At 38.7% G+C, this 26,525-nt stretch overlaps 1 protein-coding gene across 10 annotated transcripts in view; it reads left to right on the plus strand.

The window, feature by feature from the left end:
* MIPOL1 (mirror-image polydactyly 1) overlaps positions 1-26,525 on the plus strand; it is a 288,733-nt gene that overhangs the window by 240,158 nt on the left and 22,050 nt on the right. For all 10 annotated transcript variants that reach the window (XM_073349059.1, XM_073349064.1, XM_073349060.1 and 7 more), the window contains one exon: positions 13,958-14,188. In XM_073349059.1, the coding sequence (XP_073205160.1) occupies positions 13,958-14,188 (231 nt within the window). The remainder of the gene's footprint in view (positions 1-13,957; positions 14,189-26,525) is intronic.

Here is a 26,525-nt window from a genome sequence, read left to right on the forward strand (position 1 = left end):
TGGGGGACAGTCTTAATAGATCCATTTCATTAATTAAGTCATGCATTTTTTTATTAACGAAACCTGTATGTCAGGTTTAGCCAGCTGGGAACTGTTCTCGTGGTTCTTTTTGTCAGAAGGAATATTGTGAAAATAAGGAATTGCTGTACATGTTTTAACTCCTGACTGAACAGAGGAATGACATCAGTTTCACCCACTATCCATGAAACAATAACTTAGGGACATATTATCAACTTGATTCATGGGCTCTGAGCTGTGCACCTCCCATTAATGTAAGAGGCCTGCATATAGAGTACAAAATATGCCCCTGAGGAATTGTGTCATTGTCATCTCTTGGCTATTAGGAGGTAAATGAGGTTAATGTCAAACTCCGAGCATCTAGACTTTTAGTAATTCTTCTTATTCTTGAAAGAACTTTTTTCATATTGCCCCTCTTTTTGGATTTTTTAAAATGCTTTTAGAAGCATCAGAATTGTTCCCTTTAGTCTGGTATTCTCGTTCTAAGTGTGGCCATTCATGAAAGATTAAGAGGAAGGAGTAGAATTTTCCATAATGCATCTAATTGTATTATACACAGAGCCCAACAAAAAGAAACCCTGATCCTGACTATGACTTTTAGCCACTAGGGGAATACAAATAACTAATAATATAATGCTGGGAAATTTTTCTTTGACTTCAGAAGGAAATCCACTAATGACCTACACAGTGGTGACAGTAGCTTGAAACAGGATGGGGCGCTCTCATCCCAGTAGGCAAAGAGAAAGGAGAGATGTTGGAGATTGCAAGCCAAGGGGAGGAAGAGAGCTTTTAGCAGAGATGGGGAGTCGTGCTCAACCCCTCTCCCCATTCCCTGTCCCATTCCTCCTGCTTCCCCTTATTTTAACCCCTGGATCTACAAGACTGAAAGGATTGTAATTTTATCCACGCTTGTCTGACTTCAGATGCTATGTGCCTCAGGAATATTTTGCAACAGTGAATTCCACAGGCTAAAGCTGGTTCCTAAGATTTTTGATAGAGATGCGAGGATCCATGTTCTCCCTTTTAAAAAGGGAAAACTCTAACTCTGTCTAACCAAATGAGCCTGATAAGAAGCCCATCTTCCTACTTCCATTTTAGCTATAATGGTAAAACAAGTGGCCTGTGATATGGTTTCAGTTCTACTTCTTGAGCGGTTTTATAATTCCAATAAGAAAAAAGCAAAATCCTGATTCAATAAGTATATTCTAGGTCATGTTCATACTTAGCTTGTTCCGTTGTCCTCTCCCAAAAGATCTGCAGTGCACACTGCATTGGCTAGATTTCAGGTGGATCCTATTCAGCTTCCTTGTCATGGTCTCAGAAATAATTAGCCATTTGGTTTAATGCAATGAACACACTTCCTTATATTTATATTTTACCTACAAGTTACGGAGAAACGACCTGCAGTTTTTCATAAGAATTCTTGCCTCATTAAGTACATATAATATGTCTTCCTGTTAACTCAGACTTGCTTATAGTACATGACAGCATAGGTTTTTCCCCACATCATTTAAACAGCTCAGCATTCAGACTCAGCAGGAAAAAAGGAAGAGAAGAGCAACTGTCTTATAAGCTCCAGGATACAAGATCTGTTTTCAGCCCCCTTCCAGCATTTACTTCCTGGAGCCTTCTACTGCTGCTTCTCTGATTTTCTCTAGCAATAGCAGACTGAGTTCATATCCTATAAGCTACCTGTGAGTCACTAAGGCCGTGATCCTAGAGTGAATATGTGTACTCAAGTCTTCTCATTGTTAGTAATAAATTGTATTACAGTGGTTCCTAAAGGCCCCAGCCACAGTCAGGGCCCCCATGTGCTAGGTGCTGTACATATACACAGTAAGAGACAGTCCTTGCCTCAGAGAGCTTATAATCTAAGTAAACCAGACAGCCAAAGTGTGGGAGAAAGGAAGTATTATTCCCCATTTGAAGAAAGGAAACTCAGCCACAAAGAGGCTGTGGCTTGCCCAAGGTCACATAGAAGGCATGTGGCAGAACCAGGAATTAAACCCAGATCTCTGAATCCTAGTCCAGTGCCTCAACCACAAGATTATTCTCCCACTCCAAGTCTTCGAATAATGCCTTAGCGTTCAGGAGGATGGCCCAGACAAGTCTGCCAATTGTCTCAGTAATGGTTGGTACGTTGGTGAACAGACTTTCAACAAATTAGATTTCCCAGGCATTACCCCTCCCTTTCGTCGTTTTGAGCTGGCATTTAAGCTGTCTTTTGTTTCATAGATCTATATGTCCACTTAACAAAGTGGCTTCTATGAGCAAGGGTTTGGCAGGAGCAAGCCCTAGGTAAAATATAAGGATTAAAGTGCAGTTGACCTTCATTGCATGCCTTTGAGCAGGTGATTTTTGTAAGGGCTCGTCTACACTACCACTTAAGTTCATGTAACTTATGTTGCTCAAGGGTGTGAAAAAGCCACCCCCTGAGCGACATAAGTTACGTTGACTTAAAGCAGTGTCTACACTGTGCTATGTCAGTGGGAGACGCTCTCCTGCCGACATAACTTCTGCCTCTCGTTGAGATGGAGTAATTACATTGATGGGAGAGTGCTCTCCCATCAACTTAGTGCGTCTTCATCAGACGCACTACATTGGCGCAGCTGCATCAATGCCCCTGCGCCGCTGTAGCATGGTAGTGAAGAGAAGCCCTCAGACACAGTCCACACAACCTGGTTAGCATCAGAGCTTGCTCCATCCCTGGGACTTGACTTTATTGATAGAGCTGGGTGAAAAATGGCGGGAGGAAATTGTGAAAAATACCAAAATTTCAAAGTTATTTTTGTTTTCCAGGATTCAGAACCGACCCTTATTGTTGGAGTGTTTTTTACTGAAAACATCAAAATTGTTATCAAAGGGGTTTCTGTAAATGAAGAATTCCTATAATATCTTCAATAACACTTCTGATGAAGTGTCATGCATATTTTTTTTTAAACTGACAATTTTTAGTGAAAAATTTCATTGTCAGATAGGGCATTTTTAAATTTAAATACTTAATTTCAAAAAGTTTTGACCACTTGTATTTATTAACAAATGAATAATAAGATAGCGTAGTTCAGTGAAAGTCTTTCACCCAGGCTTGGCTACCACTGGAGTCCCTGTTTCCGGGCTGCTCAACCCACCCACTGGGTCATCTCTGCTCAAACTCAGTATCTATTTGGGCAGCCTAGCTTTGAAGTACGTTTCCATCTTTTTTATTCTCTCCATCTGGAGAGACTCCTGCCTTCCCCTTTCCAGGCTTGATGTTGATGGAAGGCAGGGCTGGTTTTCAATCCAATCCATTAATTTCTTTCTGCTTTGGTTCAGGGTCAGATTTAGCAACTTCACTGCAATGCCCAAACCATGAGACCCATAATTTCACCAGTGACAAATATTTTCTTATGCTTGATTTGTATAACAGTAATAATGTGTTAAGTGCAAAGCATTTAATGACAATGATTTCCTTCAACTACTCATTCTTTCCCATAAAATGCCCTGCACTTTGTTATTGTTTGATTGATTTATATTTTTTATTATTTTATTAATATTGTTTTCTTCTTAGATAATTATTGATTTGGAAACTCCTGGGTGGCTGATTTACCTGTGTATATTGGAATCATTCCAAAATATAATGAATCAATATTTTTATCTGTTGAATAGCTAGCTTCTAGAGCAGTGAAGAGGTCCTTTACAAATATAAATATAAGGGCTTATACTTCTTTAGTGTTCTAGTGTTTTAAATTTCAGAGGCAGAAGCACTTTCAATTTTATGTTCCTCAGACTGTTGATGAATCAATGTCTTCAAAACACACAGGTTTACCTGATGGTCAGATCCTCTAATGGCAAATGTCTAAGTCCTGGATCCTGCAACAGATATCACATTGGTGTACCTGTGCAAACCCCTTTGAAATCAATTGAGTACTGGGCAAGGTGTACCAGCCAGCCCACATACTATTTTTTGATGTATCGGGGCTTAAATGCTTGAAAAGTCCATACATGCTGCTTGTATAGAGAAAAACATGACAAATGGGAGACGTCCAAATGAGATTCGGTGGCTAAGGATGTTTCCAGTTGATGGGGGAACATATCCACTGTCTGTATGGGATGGTCATGGGAAATAAAAATATGCAGGAACTAAGGCAACTGTTGAAAACTGGATTTTTTTTGTCCCCTATATTGGCTAAGGGATTAAAATCCAGGCCCGTTCTGATTCTAGAGGGTCGTGGAGATTCTATAACAAGAGAAACCTTGTCAGAGAACCTCAAGCGTGCACTCGTATAACAGGTTTTGAACAAGTCTGATGCAGTATTTACTACTGAAGTATAAAGGGTTGGGTTGGTTCCTGTGTATTTGGAGCTGGCATTTTACCAAGGAAGTAAACTTTTTGATTTTTCATTGTTATTTTGTGACAGCAGAGCTATTTTCATTATTTCACCACACAGAGTGAAACTCAGTATTCTCTCTCCAAAGCACTGATTTGAATGCATTAATGTAAGTGCTTTTGCATCAGGACTGTATGGTAACAGAACAAATTATTTATGCAGAGAGAAACAAGATAAAGTTTCTTTTAAGAGTTCTTTAACATATCTGTTTGATAAGAGTCAAAACACCTTTACTGCCATTAAATATTTACCAAGACTTGGCTTTTGGAAGAGGGGCAGTTCAGTGCAGTGTGTTTGGCTCCATGCGATGCTATTGATTAGCTATCAGAAGGACATAGTTAATGAGTAACTTGAGGTATTACAGAACACTCCACATGCTTGTCAATTCTTTTCTCTGAAGATGACCTAAAATAAAGTCAGTTACAACTGGCATTCACCCTGCCACAGATTGCACAAGCGCACCTACGGTATGAACAAAAGGTTCAGGAGAATCAGTTGATCAGTGCTTAAGCAATCCTTTCTAGTGGTTGTTGTCATCGCTGTTGGACTTTAGAACTGAACATGTTTACATTTAATTAGAGAGGACATACGGTTTACATTGCACAGTAGCTACCAATATAGAATCAGAATTGATTTCCGCTGTCTCTCCCAAATGACTATTTCCTTCAAATTAATTAAAAAAGGCACATAACAATGACTCATATAAATTTTAAAGCAAGGTAAACAGTATTCCCTGGAGACAAAAATAAAAGTAAATAGCACAGGATGGTCATTAAGTTGAACTTGTTTTTAGGCTATTCTGCTTGTGTTATTATACGTTCCAGTGTTATCAGACTGCTGATATATCATAAGTATCACTTTTAACTGAGTGAACACTTTACTGGGTACTTCAGTTTTCAGAGGCAATATTCTTATTCCTTTCATCTTTATTATTCTTATAATTTATCAAATAGAGCAAAGTGATATGCTATTATAGACAGACAACTCTTTTCCAGGGAGGGCTTTTCCTATTTAAAAAAAAAAATCTTTAAAACTATTCATGAAGTGAGGGTTGGTTTTGTTTGTGCCCTTTATTTTTTTTATATGCAACTCCTAACAAAAAGCAAATCTTATTTTCCATGTGTATATTTTCCATTTGGTTTTCTTAGGTATGTGTGCTGATGTAAAGTCAAGCAACCATGACAGCACAGATTTTTAAGGCCTCCGACCGCATATGTCACGGTGCTGGACCATGACCCAGCAGGGGAATCAAGGTCCAAACATGCAATTTGCTGAGCACTCTCAACATCCCGTGAAGTCAGTAAGAATTGAGGCTTTGCACCCCCAGAACACATTCAACACCTCGTAGGATGCAGCTCTGGGGCTTGAGCCTCACATGATCTAGAAACAGTTTGATCAGGCTCATAATAAGGATAAATAAAGGAGGGTAATATCTACTACTTTTTATTTCATACCAAGTTTAATTTGCGTTAAAATAGCTGTAATATTTTAATATATAACCAGGGTTTTAAAAAAAATTGTGCTCAGTTTTTAGAAAAAATATGCGCTGTTTTTGAAACTAGTGTAGTTAGAACCACACACTTAGTATAAAAAATTAACCTTTTTAAACCCCTGGGGTAGAGCCTCAGACCCCTTCCAGAGACTTTGTGCTGCTGTAAACCCTTGACATAGGCAAATTCTCAGTTGACATAAAGCCAGTGTAGCTGGCTTTACTCCACCCATTCACAAAGACTTCCCTATGTAGGGGGCAGTGCCACAATACGTTGGCCTCTAACAGTTCTAGTTAATGTAGTGGCCGCCACAAGCCAGCAGAAGTTAACTTGCACTTCCATTTGACCCCGGTGAGCCTAAGCTCTGGTCTGGTGCAGCTGTTAATTTAGCCCTTTATGTGTAAAATAATCAGGTTTGTCTGAGAGATTTTATACATGAAAACATCTTAAACATCTTTTTTCTTTAAATAGTGAGGTCACTCTTAACTACCTTTGATTAATAGATAAGGTTACCTCAGTATTTGTTGTATTACCTAAACAATTAAATGATTGCAAATATTAAGTTAAAGTCATTTAGTTACCAAAAGCAATTGGTAAGTATTTAAGGCAGACTAGACTACATGAATTGACAATAAATAGTAGATAAAAGATAGGAAAAATCTTTTCTATAACTTTTAATGGTGGGATAAAACAAAGACGGCACGATTCAAAATGCAGCCATTCTGCAAATTTAAGTTCAGTTTTACCTAGTCAGAAGGGGTATCTCAAAGATGCAGCAGCGGAGTCACATGGCTATGATGTAGCCTTGGTGGCACATAGAATGAACTTCCATCTTGAACAGTCTCTTGCAAGTCTTTTTCCTGTGGCAAAAGTCAGTAAGGAAGGAATTAGGCTTCTTAAATCCCTCAAAATTGCATCTTCCAACCTCATTCATGGTTGGCCTCCTGCTCTTTGTTCCTTCAGCCTCAACTCTATAAATTTTCTATAGAAGTGTGCCTTCCTCTGTAGGTTGGGCATGAGTCCACCATTGCAATTGTCTTGTTCTCAGTTGATGCAAGACTGCAACGTGCCGGGATTGTCTGAGTTTTAAGGATGCACAGATTTGTGAATGCCTATACCAAACCCTGTATGCAGCTACCCTACTGTTGTTGTAGCTGAGTTGGTCCCAGGATATTAGAGAAACAAGGTGGGTGAGGTAATATCTTTTATTGGACCCATTTCTGTTGGTGAAGAGCTTTGTGTAAGCTCAAAAGCTTGTCTCTTATCACCAACAGAAGTTGGTCCAATAAACAACATTAACTCACCCACCTTGTCTCTGTACAAAACCCTGTATACTTTGTTTCTTATGAACATTATGAACAGCCAGTTCTATATCAAAGCTCAACAGAAACATTCAGATTATTCACAGAAATATGTAGGTGTATAGTGTAATAAGTAACAATGGGCACCTACAACAATTGCAGCTGCACTAATTTGAAAATAAAATCCACAAATGTGGAAGCAAAGAAACATTAGAACATATGAATGGGTGTGCATTGCAAATAACAGGTACACATGTTTAGAGGCTCTTTAAAAATATATCACTAATCTGAACACACGCACACAGAGAGAGGAAAATTCAGAATTAAGGCAGCAAATCCAGAATATCCTGTTCTGTTCTATATAGGTGCTTATACTGCACTCATTGCCATAGTATCCAAGCATCTCCAAGTAGTGCATTAACCAATGTGACCAACATCTGTCACGTGTTTGTTCTCTCGTCCTGTTCCCAGGGTTAGAAGTGTGTTCAGTCAAGCATTTTGTTTTGGATTTTTTTATATAATATATAGCAACAGATGAATGTGTATATATTATTGGAGAAGGCAAGGTCAAAGAAATGTGCCTAGCACTTAGAAGTCTAGGAGTACTTTGGGGTCTGCTATTGTGTGGTTTCCTCCACAATTACATGAGTTAAGGTCACATTAACAGTCTGACCAACACTGGAAAGAACACCTTGGATACACTGGTTCTAGTCAACTGCTTTTCAGTGTGTCAAACTTCTGTTCCTGAGCAAGCTCATAAAGAAGCTAGCCAACGGCCATTTTTAAGCTTATCTAATTGAAGCGAATATCCTAGACCTGGCATAATCTGAATTCAGGCCAGGACATGGAATCAAAACCGCTTTAGTGGTACTGGTGCATGATCTGCTGTCAATGGATAGATGGCAGATAATCAGTCTCGTCCTTCTGAACCTCTCTGCAGCATTCAACACTGTGAACAGAGAGATGGCAGGGGTCCAGAGTAATGCACTAAAAATGATTTGATTCCTTTCTAGAGGGATGCATCCAATGAGTCATGATGAGAAAATGCACCTCCACTATTAGATCCCTCACTCATGGAGTTCCACTAAGAATTCTCTCTCCGGTCCTAATCAACATCCATATGCAGCCACTAGGGGAAATGGTGAAATGAGAGACTCAGGTGCCAGCAATATGGAGATAAGATACAGGTCTATATCTTTTACCACATACAACCACATGATTACCACCAAGATGACTTTGTGCTTGGAAAAGATCAGCTCATGGACAAAGAACAGCTGACTGAAATTGAACCTGACCAAGATGGAGGTGATGCTGATAGGCAGAGGAAACCACCTGAAGAGTTTACAAACCATGTTCAATCTTCGCTTGGAGGTACACAGCCACAACTGGTAAGTTCTGTCCACAGTTTTGGCGTGCTCCTGGGTTCCTCACTGACACTAAGTTTTCACACAGAAGTAATTGCTAGTGATGCTTTCTACCACCTCCACTTGGCTAGGAGACTCCATCCCATCCTGGAAAACTATCTTTATTCATGCTTGGCTACCACAATGCAATATATCTGTACATGACACCTTCAGCACTTAGGAAATTTGAACTAGTACAGAATGCTGCAGCAGATCTCCTCAGCAACTTCCTGCAAGCTCATCAAACCTGTCCTTTGCTCCCCCTACAGTGGCTTCCTGTAGGACATCGAAGGTTTTGGTCCTTATCATCAAGGCGCTCAATGGCCTGGGTCCAGGGTATTTAAAAGATTGACTAAGGTTCTGGGATGAAGACTGTGGTCAACAACTTCACTCCTATGTCACATGGGAACTTTCTACAATAGAGGCAAAGCTTGTCTGTGCGGAAGACAAAGCTTTCTCAAAGGGGCTAATTGCACACTATGGAATGAGCACTACAAGAACAGAGGATTATCTGTGGCAGAAGTCCAAGATACCAGACTGTGGCAGAGGAGTCCACTCTAGTGACTGATTAATGGCTGCTGGACTTTCAATTAAACATACTTACATTTAATAATCCAAATTTGACCAATTTTTAACCCTCTTTTGCAGCAAAAATAGCTCAGATGCATGTGCCTTGTAGGCCTCGTAGGTTCAGGCCTGAAGAAATCTGTCACAAAAAGTTATCAGAGAGACTTACTCCCTTTGGGATACTATTCCATCAGCTCCTCAGATCCTACCTTAGCTAATCACTTGTTATCTCAAGAGTCTCAGGACTCTCTTCACAAAGTTCAAAATGCAAAAATGTTATCAAGACTAAAGAACATACTGAGATCTCAGGTCTTCTGGATGTTGCCAAATAGAGTGATCAATAAGACAAAGGTAATGCATTGATGTAGAATAGGTATAGGGCTAGATAGATGGCCATGAAACAGCAGTGCAAAAACACTCTAAATCTCCCCTTTATGGGCAGGTGAGGATTCCCCAAAATGTTGTCATTTTTGTTTTATTTTATTTTATTTGTATTATGATAACATTAAACAACTGTATGCCAAGGCCAGCAGTGCAGTTCTCATCAGTGGCACAACAGGAGAGAGGTTTCGCACCACTGTTGGAGTCTCGCAAGGCTGCCTTCTTTTGCCCACACTGTTCAACATCTACTTGGAACTCATAATGACTGATGCCCTGGAAGATCACATATGCACAATCAGCATTGGGGGGCGAACAATCTCAAATCTTCGGTTTACTGATGACATTGATGGCCTGGCAGGCAGCGAAGATGAACTTGCCAACCTTGTGAAACGATTGGATGGAACTTCCGCAAAATATGTCATGGAAATCAGTGCAGAGAAAACCAAGCTGATGACAAACAAACGTGATGGGATCAACTCACATATCACCGCCAGTGAACAAGAGCTGGAGACAGTGAAACAGTTCAAGTATTTGGGGGCAGTCATCACAGATGAAGGATCCAAGGCAGAAAATCAGGCAAGAACTGCGCAAACAGCAGCAGCAGTGGCAAAGCTAAAGCCAATTTGGGAGGAATAAGAACATCTCCCTGGAATCTAAACTGAAACTGCTGCACACATTGGTCATCTCCATTTTTCTGTATGAGTGCGAGACATGGACCCTTATGGCAGAACTTGAAGGGAAAATACAGGTAGTAGAGATGAGATGCTTCCGTAAAATCCTGGGTAGCTCCTACTTCAACAACATCACTAATGAAGAGGTCCACAACATCATCACCCAATGCGCTGGGTCATGTGAAGACCTCCTGACGACCATGAAGAAGTGCAAGCTGAAGTGTTACGGCCATGTAACAAGATCATCTGGCCTATCCAAGATCATCCTCCAAGGGACAGTACGGGGAAAAGAAGAAGAGGTAGACAGAAGAAGACATGGATAGGAAATGGACTTTCCCGTCCATAACAGGACATAAAAGAGTGGACAGGAATGGACTCCATGGAGACTGAAGCACTGACACACAATTGTCAGGTGTGGAGACAATTGGTTGATTGCTCATCACTGATGGTGCCCCAATGACCAATGAGGTTATGGGAGTGATTATGATAATTATGATAATATCTAGGGGGCCCAGACATAGATCAGGGGCAGTACTTAAATACTGACTTAAGGTATGTCTACAGTGCAGTTAAAAACCCGCATCTGGTCCGTGCCAGCTAAGGGTCTGTTTAATTGCAGTGTGGACATCGAGGCTTGGGCTGGAGCCTGGGCTCTAGAGGCCTGCAAGGTGGGAGGGTCCCAAGGCTTGGGCTTCGGCCCAAGACCAAACATCTACACCACAGCCCCTTAACGTGAGCCCTGCGAGCCGAGTCACCTGGCACAGGCCAGCCGCAGGTGTCTAATTGCAGTGTAGACATACCCTGAGGGGCTTAACTTTAAAGGCTGCCACTTTTGAAAATCTTGGCAGAGGAGTATAAAAATGAGCAACAGCATCCTCAATTTGCAGCTTTTAGCACTACTTCCAAATGTTGTTGTTTACTTTTTCTAGTAGGTCTCAGTAGTTGCCCACTAGAATAAAACATCAGTCAATATATTTATTATGCAGCTACTAATATGATTTTATTTTTTTAATGCCTCTCCTCTGTGGATTTGTCATGTCCCTTCATAAATTATGGATATATTCAAAATGTCGTGATTTAATTGAATAGGTGCTTCACACCATTTTCAAACAACCTCAGGTGCTAGGTGTAATGACGTACCTGTGTTCTAACCTTTAACTTTTCAATTTCTATTAATTCATCCATATTTTACTTCTGCATGTATATTATATTTTAATTTGTATGTGATTTCGCTATATAGCTTGACGGGGGGATGTTTTCTGTATAAATGTTTTAACAAAAGGAAAGGGAAATAAATATGCCACTGCATACCAGCACCCTGGATGCAAAGTATGGCTGGCGTGTTTTATTCACCCTGCATTTCAGATAGGAGACTAGGACAATACACTTTAAAGAATGGTTGATATTTTCATAGTCATCATTCTGTCATGACTTCAGGTCATATTCATCAATATGGTAACAGCTTTCATAAGTTTCTAGTGTACAGGCAGCAGTTCTGAAGTACTCTAAACTATGATATAAACTGGCTACTCATTATAATGTTTTTATTTCTACCACCTCGTTGTAAATGTGCTCCTTGAATTTCTTCTACTTTTGGTCCCATTTCACACACAGGTGAATGATAGAATAATGGAAAATAGAAATGGAGCAGACCTACTGTCTAGTCCATCACCTGGTCAGTGCAGGGATGTTCCCTACTCAGCATTTGAAACGGGAGTACATCAAAGCACACTACAGAACTTTTAGCACGTGGTTGCAGGGTTCACATGGCCAGTTAGTGCTCAGCAACCTGGTGCACTGTCGAGTCACGCCCTGGCTTGCTGCACACTACATCGCAAAGTAGACAAGCCCTTAGTTATTAATCAATCTCCTCATCTGGTGTTCTTTTAATCTTTTCTCATAAATCAGTCCCTTCAACTACATTAGGTAAGTCTACTCAGCAATTAGAAACCCGCAGCTGACCCATGCCAGCCAACTCAGACTCGCTGGGCTGAGGCTGCGGGGCTGTTTCACTGCTGTGTAGTTTTCTGGACTCAGGCTGGAGCCTGGGCTCTAGGACCCTGTGAGCTGGGAGGGTCCCAGAGCTTGGGCTCCAGCCAGAGCCCAGAAGTCTAGACAGCAATGAAACAGCCCCACAGTCTGAGCTCGGAGAGACAGTAAGGTTTGCATTGAAAACCCTTTTAGCTGCAGCTCACCTATTGCTTTGGCTTCATATCCAGACAGGTACTCTTCACATTAACCTTTGTTCTCTTCACACCCTACTCCAACTTTTTTCAGAAACAGGATGACAGAAACAGTCCTGCCCCTTCCACTATTTCCAAGAGTTCAAAGAAATCCAGCTGGCACAAGGACAGGGAGAAATACAAGATAGCGTCTTTCCCTCTCCTTTTAGTGTGAAAAGCTCCTATTTTTGTTTTAATGTAATATTAAAAATGGAAATCCCAACCTGTAAGCAATTGAAGAAATAAAGCCTTTGAATCATGCTGGGGGGGAAAAAAGCCCAAGTCAGCTGGCACAGGCCAGCTGCAGGTTTTTCTTTGCTGTGCACATATAGACACTTTTGTTGCTGCTTTTTAAACTCTGTCCGTAGCTTCCTGGTACTGAGTTGCTGAATACTGTATACCAGATCTTGCAATGAAGGATTATTACCACCATGCTCCATGACTTAATGTCTCCATGAATACAGTCCCAACGTCATATAAAATACAGTGGATGAATGCATAGCCAGGGCTGATAGAGGTTTTTCTGTGTGAAATAGTTGCTAAAGGTGATTTACTTATTATATAAATGAATCCAAAATGGTGGCTGTGGATGGCTTGGCAAGAAATTGTGGTTACCATGATGCAAGGAGCTATGGATATGGAATTGGCCCAGTGATTGCCATCTGATAGTGATAAGTAACATATTTCTACCTAATATAGAAAAACTTATTTAAGATCAGTTTATCCTTATTTATACCAGAATCAGGAAGGATTTGAGATTTCTGACACTGAAAAGTTGACTGAGATGGTTTGGAGTTGGGCTAGCCTGTGCAAACTGTATTTCAGAAAAGCACATTAATTTCATTAATTTATTTTAGTCAGTTGTATTTTTACTCCCTTTGGACCATATTCTGATATCCTTACCCATGCTGAGTCATAACTTACTTCACAAGTAATCCCACTGAAGTCAATGGGGCAACTCATGCTGTTCAAAATGAGTTAAGGGCATCAGAATCTATCCCTCTGTTTCATTCTACTCACTTATTTCAATATTTAATGAGAAAACAGCTGACTCTTCCATTGCACACTCAGTAATTCTTGGTGATTAACTCAATTTCTTGTAAATCACACATTCAACTTTATCATACAACCTATAGAAAAATTATGCTTAAATGTGGCACAGATCTTATTTTTAAAGAGTTAATTTTGGGATGTATTCTATTTTTTTTTTAATCTGAGTTTTTCACGGTTTTTTTTCTTTTGGAATTTTTAAATATCTTCTGTACACTTGAAAAGAAGCTTTTAAAATTATATGTTGTTTTTAGTTTATAGGTTCATTGAAATTAATATAAAGAGATTTTCCAGCTCAGTGTTACATCTCTGCATTTTCAGTCTTCTTGTTTTGTTCTATAATAAAGATCTTGCTCCAGAATTAGTTTATATTGATATACGTGTAATATTTTAAAATACATTAATATAATTTAAGTGTGGTATTCTTGCAGTTCAAACTCAAAGCTTATACTGTGAGTCAATCAAATGTATATTTTTGTTTTCCCAGTTTACACAAATCTCTGTCCCAAGAAGTGAGTCTTAAGGATCAGTTTAACTGTACTCTTAGTACATATGAAGATGCACTGAAAAGCAGCGAGGATATTGTAACCATCACACATCGCCAAAATGAGCAGCTAGCTACCCAACTGCAGCAAGCCCTAACAGAGCGAACAGACATGGAATTAAAGCTTCAGCAAGCTTTAGAAGCTTCACAAGAGGCCAACAAAAAAGTTCAAACGTAAGTCAGTTGTCTTTACATTTGGAAGAATGTCATTTGACAGACAAATGAGACATTATTCCTCCTGATGGTTACAGTGTGGTTGTAGTCACAAAAGTGGCTGTTTAAAAGTGGCTTCTCACAGATTGGCTTCTTGTTGTAGTCAAGAGTCACTTCTGCTGCTTTAGTGACAAAACACTACTACTGCTTACTGCCTTAGCGCTTTGTAACCAACCTGCCTCTGGGAGAATGACCTCACTGCACGTTAAGGGGTAGGGGTTGTTGTTTGGCTTGTTGGAAAACGTGTGCGCCCCTTTAAGGGCTAGCGAGCTAGGGAGTGACTTTCTGCGGCAGCTGTAGACCAAGTCAGCATAGGGGCACTGACCCAACAACCCCCATGTGACCAAAAGAGAGGGGGGACTATGTAAGTCCGTGCCAGTGGAGAAAAAGCCCTCTTTTACCTGGACCAGACAGAGCAGCACCCACCCTCCCACCCATGAAATGGTGAAAGACTGGGTTTTGTTGAGATTCTCTATAGGCGCTGTGCTAGTGCTCCTTTCTCGGGGGGCTGGGAATGAATTTTTCCCTCACCACCAGATTGGGAGTTTTTGTCTTCCCCACAGCGGGTTTGTGGGAGAAGCGGCTTATCTGGGGGCAAACATGAAATGGGAGTTAGTCTATGATGTTGCAAATCATTATGTAAATGTGGGACGGGTGTCCAGTGCAGGTATTCCACAGGGAAGGGATATAGTGATCAGATAAAATGGATTGGTAAAGGATTTAAAGGAGGTATTCTTTAAGGGTGCAGAAACTGGGGGGAATGAGCTGAATGGGATTTGCCTGTTCCAGTTGGCCCAGATCCAGCAGCCATTGATCAGCCCCATAGGTTTTTATGTTCTCTAGATTCTAAGCAACTTGTCTTTGAGTTTTGTAAAACCACTCTTCAGTTTGGGACAGATCATTTTGGATAAGTGACTGAGCAAAATTAAATCCTCGCATGCCAGAACTCTGACATCCATGGCTACAAGTGTTAAAGGTTTCTAGATGCTGATTATTTCAACAGCATTGTAATGAAATAGTAGGATTCATGATGTGCTTTCCCTTAATGTCATATGGGCACTGCTTTTATACATATACAAGAGGCTTTAAAGTATTTTCTGTTAGGTTGGAATGGTTTTCAGTGTTCTTGGAACACATGGAATCCCTGCTACAGTATTATATTTGCCTTTAGAGCTACATGAGACAACATGGGTGAGGTAATATCTTTTATGGGAACAACTTCTGTTGGTGAGAGAGACAAGCTTTTGAGCTTCCACAGAGCTCTTCACCAACAGATTTTGGTCCCATAAAAGATATTATGTCATCCACCTTGTCTCTCTAATATCCTGGGACCAACGTGGCTACAACAACACTGTCTACAACAATTTATAGTTACATGTGAGAATATTTGCAATGTACATATATATCAGTTTTTGTCTGGTTCATACCTAGTACATTTCAGGCCAGGTGTTTGAGTCTGATCCAAATCCTATTGAAATGAATGGGAAGACTCTTGTTGACTTCAGTGGGCATTGGATTGGACCCTGTGTTCAGGTAAATGACAGTGCTCCATAACTTAAGACTTCTTGTTAAAAGGCTGCTAAACTCTGAACCCTGGAGTTCAGCTTTGTTGAAGTCCATTATAAGTTCCCTTTTAACAATGTACTAGTTAGTACACAGACAATTCTATGCTCCATTTAGCAGGTTTTTAGAGAGGAAACACGGCAAAGCTGACCAAACAAACTTATATAGTGAAAGTGGAATATGAAATATATCTTAGTGACAATCACTGTACAACACTCTGGATGAAAACCTGGCTCCACTGAAGTCAACGGCAAGCCTCCCATTGGCTTCAGTGAAGCCAGGATTTCACCCATGAGATCTTACAGTCATAATGACTAGTCATTTGGATAATGGTTAGTTACAAGCGATAGTTGAATATTGGGTAATAACTAGCTGATAAAACAAAGATATGACTTTGTAGTCAGCTTTAAAATAATGTACATAGAATTATTACAGCCACTACAAGTCAAACTCAACTTGTGAATTTAAATTAAACTATTTGTATATACTCCTAATATTTGCTTTAGTATATGTTTCACAAGTTTCAAGATTATACACTATCCAACCTGTTGTTATAAATGCTCCTCTAACAGACACTTTTGGCCTTGTGAGAAATAAATCACGCAGACAGAAAGAATACAGTATACTGTTAAGAGGAAAGTGTGCATGTTCATTCTAAATTTCTGACTTTATAGTCTCCAATGTGAAGACTCCAAATTTACTCTTGCTCTCATTGAAATCAAAGGGGATTAAACTGTTGTTCTCTGAAGGTACTGTTATTTCTCAGTGAAGTACACTCACCCACCTCCTCTGAAGAAAGATGTGATCTATTTTGTTCCGTCTTGTTACTTTCTTGATCATATTAATGTTCTGAGATCAAAACATAGGTCTAGTGTTATATATTGTATATACAGACAAAATCCTAAGAGTTGTCTTTTTATTTATTCTACCTGTAAGTTCTTTGCCCATAATTCTCATTGCTGGATCAGGGCAAACGTGCAGACTATACCTCTTCATTGCTTGGCCCAGCTCGCACCTGTATGACACCTGGGGGTTCCAAAATGAACTCCCTACAAGTTTTTTAGGTGGTGATGCCTGAATCAGGGCAACATTTCTCCCTGTTTGTTCCACATCTGCCAACAAGTTTCCTAGTGTGTGTAATATACTCACTTAGCAACCAGAAATTAGTCCATAATTCGTTTCAGGCATCCAATAAGTTTTTTTCCCTGTTGGGTTAATCTTTTATATATATTAAGCATGCATATACTTGGACTATTATTAATTAAAATAATTAAAATAATTAAATAAATAAATTAAATAATAAATTACAGTGCATAATTAAAATAACCTTATGAAAAATAGATATGGTGCATATGCAGGAGTTGCTTTTTAATATCATTTTTGACAAATTAATATAAACTATCTATATTATTTGTTCAGTGTCAACACTGCTCAGTGCTGTACAGAACGTAGAGGACTCATGGTCCATGTCCAAACATCTATTAAATCTTCCTTTGCACTAGCATCATTTTCAAGCTGTCATGCTATTGTTTTTCATTTTAGTTGAAAAAACACTTGCTATTTGTAAACTGGGAATTTATAGGCCAATATTTGTCCCAGATAATATTTTTCAGTCATGTTTTAATCCCCTGAAACCACAGTGGTCAGAACAGAAGTGCAGACACAACTTGAACTATAGTGGTGCCAATGCACTGCCATAATGAAAAGAATTCATTCAATTTAACATGCTTAACTACTTGGGAAATTTTTCAGGTTATTGCTAAAATCAGTCCTCTAGCAAAATTAAACAGTTGGTTGAAGTCTTTTGATGACAATAGCATGCCCTTTTTATCAAGAAACTGTGGAAATGCTCAGTGCATCTTCCCAGCACCCAGTCATCCACCCCCATCCTATAATTCAACCTGCAAACAGATTAAGCAGCTGAGTTTGTGGAAAGTGTGTTTACTCTGAGCTAAGAACCCTTGTGTGACACTATAGAGATTCCACTGACACCTCTGGGAGAACTACACAGACAGTTCCTGCTCATCAGCAGGGAAACCAGGCTGAGAATTCACAATTTCTTTGTAACCTCAACTGCTTCATTCAAATCAGTGTTTGGCAATTAGGCAGGAACTAGTTTGTTAGCTTTACATTTTTTTTTTTTTAAGATGTAGGATGTTCTACATTTCAAAAAGGACTGACAGTTTTAAAACCTATCAGCTGAAAGGCTTTTTGCTATATTAGTATTTATTTTTATCATTATCCTATAGAGATTTTTATTTATATTTAAAATATGAAACTAAATTTCATAGCCCAATTGAGAATTCAAAGTATAGGCTTACCTTTTCTTCTCCATAACATCTTAAAAAACTGCCAAAAGAAAGTGTAATGCTGATTTGTGAGTGAAGTATTTTCTGGTGATGTGCTAGTTATTTTATTTTTTCAGTGTTATTTTATAATTACATTAGTAATGGATTTACAGTTAAAAAGGGAAATAATCATGAGCTTGATTAAGGAAGAATGTAATTCAGAGCATCATGTCATTAATAGAAGTCAAAATCAAGTCTGGCAAGCAAATCTTTCTTTCTTAATGTCATTGATTGACATATACCACACTTTAGATGACCGGTTCTTTGACATTACTGAAGAATGAATAAAAAAATTAAGATTTTAAAATAAATCTTAATTCTTACAATATATGTTATGTCAACAGTTTAGAAAACAGCATAGCTTTCATTTCTCCATCGAAGGTGGCACTATTGGGTTTAATTCATTTGTGTATATATTAAGTTACTTACCTGCAATTGACAGGTTTCAGAGTAACAGCCGTGTTAGTCTGTATTCGCAAAAAGAAAAGGAGTACTTGTGGCACCTTAGAGACTAACCAATTTATTTGAGCATGAGCTTTCGTGAGCTACAGCTCACTTCCACGGTATGCATCTGATGAAGTGAGCTGTAGCTCACGAAAGCTCATGCTCAAATAAATTGGTTAGTCTCTAAGGTGCCACAAGTACTCCTTTTCTTTTTACCTGCAATTGTTGCTCTCTAAATGTAGTATCTCACATAAATTAGTGCTCTGTCCTTTGGCATATGGACACAAAGCATCTAAAAAGTTTCTGGATTCCACCCCATGTGAAGCAGCAGTTGTGAGCCAGAAAGGGGATACAGTGGAATTTGCTTATAGCAAACCTGGATATAGCAAAAGTACAGTTTTATACTTAGGTAGAATGAAATTCTTACTTTTTTTTTCAATGCATTGCAATATATAAATAGCAATATATGCAACAGAGTAAACATTAACTTAATAGATAAGATCTATTATGTAGAGAGCTGGGCAGAAATTTTTGAGCAAATTTGTTTTTTTTGCCAAAAAAACAGATTTGGCAACACCGAAACATTTTGTGAATTTGTGTCAATTTCTCCAAATTGTTTCCATTGTGGGGAAAAAAACTTTTTAAAAAATCCTGTTTAATTTTGACATTTTCAAAACAAAAAGGTTTTATTTTTTAATTCAAACGTCTTTTCATTTCAAAGCATCCTTTAATTTTCTTTAATTAAAAATGTTAAATTTTCTAAATGAAGTATTTTATTTCTGGGTAGAACTAAAGGTTTCATTTGATCCAAAACAAAGCAAAAAAGTTCAACTTTTTGTTTTGCCAACAATTTGAAAAAAAATTGTTTTGGGTTCAACCCCAAGTGAATTTTTTCCAATTTTTTAGAATAACCAGTAAACCAACAAATTTTTTATTTGCCCTGCTCTGCTTAGGGACTTAAATAATATTTAAACTGTCTGCAACAGTATATGTAATTACCAGACTGTAAAAATAAATATAATTTTCTATAAATAAATTTTTTATTTCATTTTGATCAACAAAGCATTTGGGGCAGTGGCATAAATCCACCTGAAATGGTGACACATAGGCAGAAGGCCCCTAAAAATTTGCTCTGATGGTGGGCCCAGATGTTGCAGCCCCAAAAGGGAAGTGGGGTTGACTTGGAGGAGGTGGGGCCAAGCCAACTGGAAGATGCTGTGAATTAATTTGTGCCTCTGCCAACCTGGATCATATGAAGTCCACGCTGGATTTTAAAGTGGTCCGCCCTGGTGGAACTAGTGGGGATTGGCAGTGGCTGTCGAGTTCATTAAAAGCAGGAAGAGGTCCTAATATAGTGTTAAATCAATGTTAATAATTTATAGTAAAGACTGATGTGGTTATGATATATTTTCCCTAGAAAGAGCTCCATTTCTATAACATTAGTCTTGAGGATACTGTGAATTTAAGTGTATGAGATTTTAGTTATGGGTTTTTATTGGTAAAAGAGTAATTTAATGACATTGGATAGATCAGTAGGGTCTGACTCTGTGTGTGTGTGTGCGTGTGTGCACACAAAATATTGCTACACATACAACTGAAATGACATACATACAATTAGAACGGAAATTCATTTTGGTTATTAACATATAAATCTAAGAAAATAAACACAAACTGTGATAAATGCTTGTACATACATTTTGCCAAGTTAGTTTTCTTAATGGACTAAGAAAATATAAAAGTGATAACACTCTTAGTTGTTTTCTCTGTAATTGTTTACTGACGCTCAGTTCTTTTCTTAAAAAAAACCCTGTTTCTGCTTTTAAATTGGAAAAAAATGCAAGACAAAATTAAAGTACATCATATATAATTAGGTAATTTCAGCAAAGGGAATTACAATACCCTACACAAGATATATTTAATCTTACCAGTGATTTGCCTAATTTTTTGGTGATTTTTTTTAGTGTAAAATAGAATGAGAATTCCTGCATGTTCCTTGCCAACATAACCCTTACTGTTAATGGAACATATCCATTTTGCACAGTCCTGCATTTTCCCATTGCATTTCTGGTGTGCAAGCTCTTTATGTTTTCAGGTATTTTACTATAAAACTTTGTTTTGTTTCTTTGCTTTGTATGATAAATATGTCCATTAATGAGAGACACAAAAAGGAATATTTCTCTTTTCATTTTATACTGGCATTTGACACATGAAAAGAATGTGAAAATGAAAAGAAATGAGTACTGAACATTTAATAAACGTTAGACTCCTCTGCCTCTGAAAGTAAAACTAATCTGCCTTCTGAGTATAGGAGTTGTGTGCATTTCACATCAATGTCCAAGACGTTCTCTAGTGCCCACTGGAGGGTCTAATCTTTCTCAGAATGATCTGAGCAGAGCAGTTCAAGAACAAGAATGAATCTTTGAATAATCACACCACAATGTGAGGTGACCCCCAGACAGGGGACTGACCAGATACACATATGGGTTTTGGGAAGACGCTCTGATGCTCTTTTTTAACACAGCTGTGAGAAGAATGTGACTAAGACCCAGTAGTCTTTCTGGAGTATAGCTGGCAAAGGAAACCATGAGGAGAAGAGAATTTAACACATGGGTGTAAGAGAGTCCGCTTCATTGATGCGATCTGAGGGGAATGCCTAATGACTGGAAGAATCAAACTTGGCAATGAAAACACAAAGCTCTTTTCATCAATTCAAACGCAGACTCTAAAGCTGCAGATGGTTACCTCCAGCCTTGCCTATTCAGTGTGGGGTTTTATAAAATGGCACTTTGGTGAATACTAACAGATCAAAACAAAGATTTAATAACATAAAGATGTGGTGTTCATTTTTAAATGAGGATACAGGTCAGTGTCTCAGAAAAGGATAAAATGGGTATCTTTTATTTGTAGGTCTAAAGTCTTTTGAGATTTTTAACTGCAAGCATGATATCTTTAATGTACAGATTATATTCTGTAGAGTACAATTTCTGTTAAACAGGAAACAGATAAAAACTAGACTTCAGGATTATTATGCTGATTGAGTCTTTTTCTTCCTATAAAAATCATACCTAAATATATTTAGTTGAAGTATATCCGGTGGCATGTATGCCTTCAGTCATTCTTCAAAGATAAGGATGGGTCTAGCTAATTAAAAATTACAAGCAGAAGCACTGCACAAAAGAAACAAGTTGTACATTCATGGAGAATAAAAGCTATTTGTTTTGGAGAAATCACCCAATATCGGAGAACTCCGCTGGCTTTACTTTAAATATCACCAATAATTTTCTCTGTTTTGCGGCTTTCACAACATTTGGTTTGTTCCTGTTAGTTTAGTAATATGTTTAATGATTACATGTTCAAATTCTTCTATTATATTTAGACTGGATTCTTCCCCTTAATTATAAAACAGGATTTGGGGGATGATAGGACCAAATTACCTAATGGAGTAAATGGGAGGAGCTCCATTCATTTTAATGGAGTTTCACCCATTTATGCCAGCAAAGAATTTGGCCCATAATGTCAAAAGTGGTTTTGATCTTAAAGAAGAGTGCTATAATTCTGTGTCAGTGAATGTTTGTACTGGTGCTGAATAATCAATAGTATTTTTAACATTATTGTGAGAGTAATTGTAATGAGTTCTGGTGTTCTGAAACATAAAGAAAGCTCTGATATTTTATGGAAGAATATAAATATAGGGCCAGCTGGTATAAATAGGCCTAGCTTTATCCAGCTGAGGATCTGACCCATAGTTTATAGTGAAACAGATAGTCTATACTCAAAAAAACTAACTAAAATAGACAACTGAGTAAAGGTTGAATGTGGAGAGGTTCTACGAACTTTCTACTGTTTTTAAAGACAATAGAGTTGATGTCTAGTGTCAGTAGTGTCTCCCCCTGTGAAAGGTCTATGATTGATAAGATTAGTGTAATACTGACAGTGATGAAAATTAACAACTTTATGGAGTTTCATAATTGGATCAAAAGTTATTGGGTAGGATCTGTTAGGGAGAAAATGCTAGGTGAGGACTGGTGTCCTGAAAGAATGCAGTTGTTAAAAGCAGGTTATGTATATTGTATGATCAGTGTAGATACTACCTCCACCAATAGGAGCAAAATTGTTTTGTTTTGATATTATGATGTATCTTTTTGGGGAAGGAGAGGTTTGAGGAAGTTTTCAGTCCTGCCTGTATGTGATGGAGTTATTACTTGCAGTGTCCATATAAATCTATTGATTTCTGCAAGTGACTATTGCAATATACGCTTCATGGGGCCCATGATCTAATCTCCCCTTGCTGGCTTTTACAGAGTTTGGGAAGGCAACACTAGTCAGTAGCAAGATTTCCAAATGCATAAAAATACAGTGCGCCCCAAAGGAACTCTGCAAAGTGTGGCACAGCTGATGCAAGCTTTCTTAGGCCTGCGTGGCATGGATATGTACATGAGGAAGTCTGAAATAGAAAAAGAAACATAAGTAAGTTTGAATAGAGGGAGTGTAAAGTCACTAGATTTTGTGACAGCGGGTATGGAAACTCTGTCTGTTTTAGGGTTTAAGATTTGTGAAGAATGAAGAGTAATTGAAATATATAAAGAAGTTCATGTGTGATCTAACTGAAAGCAATTCACAGTACTAACAGAATTTATTTAGGTGTTTAAAACTAATTGCACACATCACAGTTGTTTTAAACCCTAAAATAATCCCCATTATTACTCCACTCAGCAAAATTCCATTTACACTGATAGCAGTATGCAGGAGCTAACATGCATGGTGAAATTACAACTTATAAAGAAAGTCAGTGAACCAAGTATCTAGGTATATCTAATTGTAGTGGTAGAAAAACCAAACAAGTTGGTGAGGGTATGCCTAGATCTAAAGGAACTTAATAAAGCTATAAAGTAAAAGCAATTTTCTCTCTTAGCTATTGAAGAAATAAGTAGTAGACTGGACTGGAGCTGAATATTAATTTGTGTTAGATGCATGCAGTCACTCATCACAAATTTGCCTGGATAGTTAGAGAATGTTCTGGGTATAATACATTTCCAACATCTCTTGGTAGATATTTTTTCTCTCAGTATATCTAGTGTACTGTTCATGTTCCATAAAAAGTAGAGGTCATTCTTGCAAAATTCTCATGAAAATTTACTAGCCCAGGCATAAAATCTAATCACCCATACTTTGCTGTGTTGACTGAGGATAATTTAAAAATATTTTACTTGCCTATAAAAATAAATTGCTTACCCCAGGTGAGTGTCCAGTTAGAATTTTGTAGTCTGTGTTAGGAGTAGTTGATGGTATCACTGATGCTGTTGATTTTGTGGCCTAAGAAAGGAATACAGTATTAGAAATTGTGGCAAGGAAATAGGGCTTTAAATTTAATAAATAAAGGCAAATGCTGCAAAGCCAGCAATACGGGTAAAACATTTCCATCTGTATTAACTAGAAAAGTCACTAAGCAGGGTGACACTAAAGTAGAGGCTATCACTAAACTTCTAGTAACTTTCAAATAAATAGGAATGACAGATTGGAATGCTTATGTACTTTCCCAAATTCCTGCTACCAAGTTCCACAGCAACTCTGCCACTTAAAGAATTATTAAGGAAGTACTGTGAATAACTATGGAAATTGAAACACACTAAAATAGTGAAGAAATAGTAAATAAAAGCCCTTATTTTGCAATATTTATATCAAAACAAATGGACTGGTAGGGGCTGCCTAACAAAGTGGATAATGCAGATTGTTGCTCCATTTCTTTTTGCTTCCATACCGATGATTCAAAGAGGAGCAAAAAACCTCCCCGTCGTAGAAAAAAGATAACTTGCTATAGTATTTCGGTCAGAGAGATTTCATCAGTACATTTATGGGAATGAATTCCTGGTACAAATTGAGCATAATACCTTAGAGGCTTTTGTTTAAAAACGTTGAATAAGTACAATATATATGGTTGAGCTTGCAAAGGTATCAGTTTAACCTAAACCATGTGCCGAGTGACATCTTGGCTGCAACATGTGCACTATTTATGGCATAATTACCAGAACTCAAATTTATTACCACAGTCATTTACCTTTACCATGGACCACTACACAGCAGTACAAGTTAACGCACATTCAAGTCTCTACTGGTAGATGCAAGAAACTTGTGTGGCTGCAAAACATGTTCTGAACAGGATGATACTTGAGGCATCACTAGAGGCAAAGAGAAATGGCTCATCCCTTCTTTGCCGATTTGTCTGTAATGCAGTAGCTGCTCTTAGTGATGTAATTTTCAGGAATAAAATGAGTGATCTCATGCAGACTGGGGAACGAACCTTCTTGAAGAACTTGTGGTTATGGAATTATATAAAAGAAGCACCAGAGAAAACATTTACTGGCCTGTATGAGCAAACAAATGGTTGTTACGGTTTGAAAATCATACTTATCAAATGTTGTTATCCAAAAAACCTAAAGAATTATTGTATCCTCAGTATATACGAGAAAAACTTGGTAAAGCTGATACATTTTGCCTTTGAAGGCAAGACCTGTTTTATAGAATCATAGAAATGTAGGGCTGGAAGGGACTGTGTCACAGAGTATGCACACCCCGTCCTATTTCAGGGTGAGATGGGGTTGTGATATCAACAGGACTACCATCTATCAGGCGATCCTTAGGCTGAAGGCAGCATGGCTCAGTGGTCAGGGCCAAGAAGGCTGCACTTGGGCGAAAGGCCGGGCAGCCTAATTTCTGGAGTCTATGCAGCTTCCTTTGGGTTCAAGGCTGCACGGGCTAGTGGCCAGAGTCAGTACAGCTGCCCTTGGGCTCAGGACTGTGCGTCCTAATGGCCAGAGTCAGTGAAGCAGGCTGCCACCTAGGGGTGGGTGGCAGCTGGGGTAAGGGGACCTGGTCCCTCTCTCTCCACCGAGTCCCAGTCCAGGGCCCTATTGGCACTAAGTATGGTCACCACCCAGTCATGGGGATCCTACCACAACACTCCAACTTTCCTCCGATGGGAGATACCACTCACCCCACCTCCCTGGGCTACTTCCTACTGTGAGTCCTGAAGTTGGGGTCCATTCATCACTGGGGGCTTTGAGCTCCCCAGTGCTGTTAGCTTATTGGGACTCCTGTCGGCTGGCAGTAGGCAATCGGTCTCCTGTCTGGGGGCCTCAGGGTTTCTGGTTCCTGCAGTCAGGGGCTGAAGTGGCTCCTGGACTGGAGTCTCCACCGAGCATCGGCAGTCAGCCCAGAATGAGCTGGGCAGCTCCCTTTTAAACTGAGGCTCATAAGATGGGGTTAACTCTCGCCTAGTGTAGGGTATGCAAACCCCGTGACAGACTGCAAGAGATCATCTAGTCCGGCCCCCTGCACTAAGGCAGGACCAAGTAAACCTAGACCGTCCCTAATAGGTGTTTGTACAACCTGTTTTTTAAAACCCCCAATGACAGGAATTCCACAGCCTCCCTTGGAAGCTTATTCCAGTGCTTAACTACTCTTATAGTGGGAAAGTTTTTTCTAATATCCAATCTAAATCTGCCTTGCTGCAGATTAAGCCAATTACTTCTTGTCCTACCACCAGTGGACATGGAGAAAAATTTATCACTGTTCCCTTTATAACCCTTAACATATTTGACGACTATTATCAGGTCCCCCCGCAGACTTCTTTTCTCAAGATTAAACATGCCCTGATTTTTAAATTTTCCTCACAGATACAGTTGGTAGGATTAGATTTGTATTGGTAATTGGCTATTTCACCAGACACAAACTGATGAAAAAATATTTCCATCAGTAATAATAAAAATTTACCAATAGAGTCAAAGTAAGAAAAATGCTGCTTGAGAACATACTAGCATTTGATTTAAGAATATATACTTTGTATATTTTGAAATGCAACGTTGACTTGAATACAGCTAACGTATCTAAATAGTCTTTAATCCATTCTTTTCCTATTTTGGTTTGTATTCCTTCCCCCTTGTTAA

This window comes from Lepidochelys kempii, chromosome 6, assembly GCF_965140265.1.
Source record: "Lepidochelys kempii isolate rLepKem1 chromosome 6, rLepKem1.hap2, whole genome shotgun sequence".
In the NCBI taxonomy this organism is placed as follows: Eukaryota; Metazoa; Chordata; order Testudines; family Cheloniidae; genus Lepidochelys; species Lepidochelys kempii.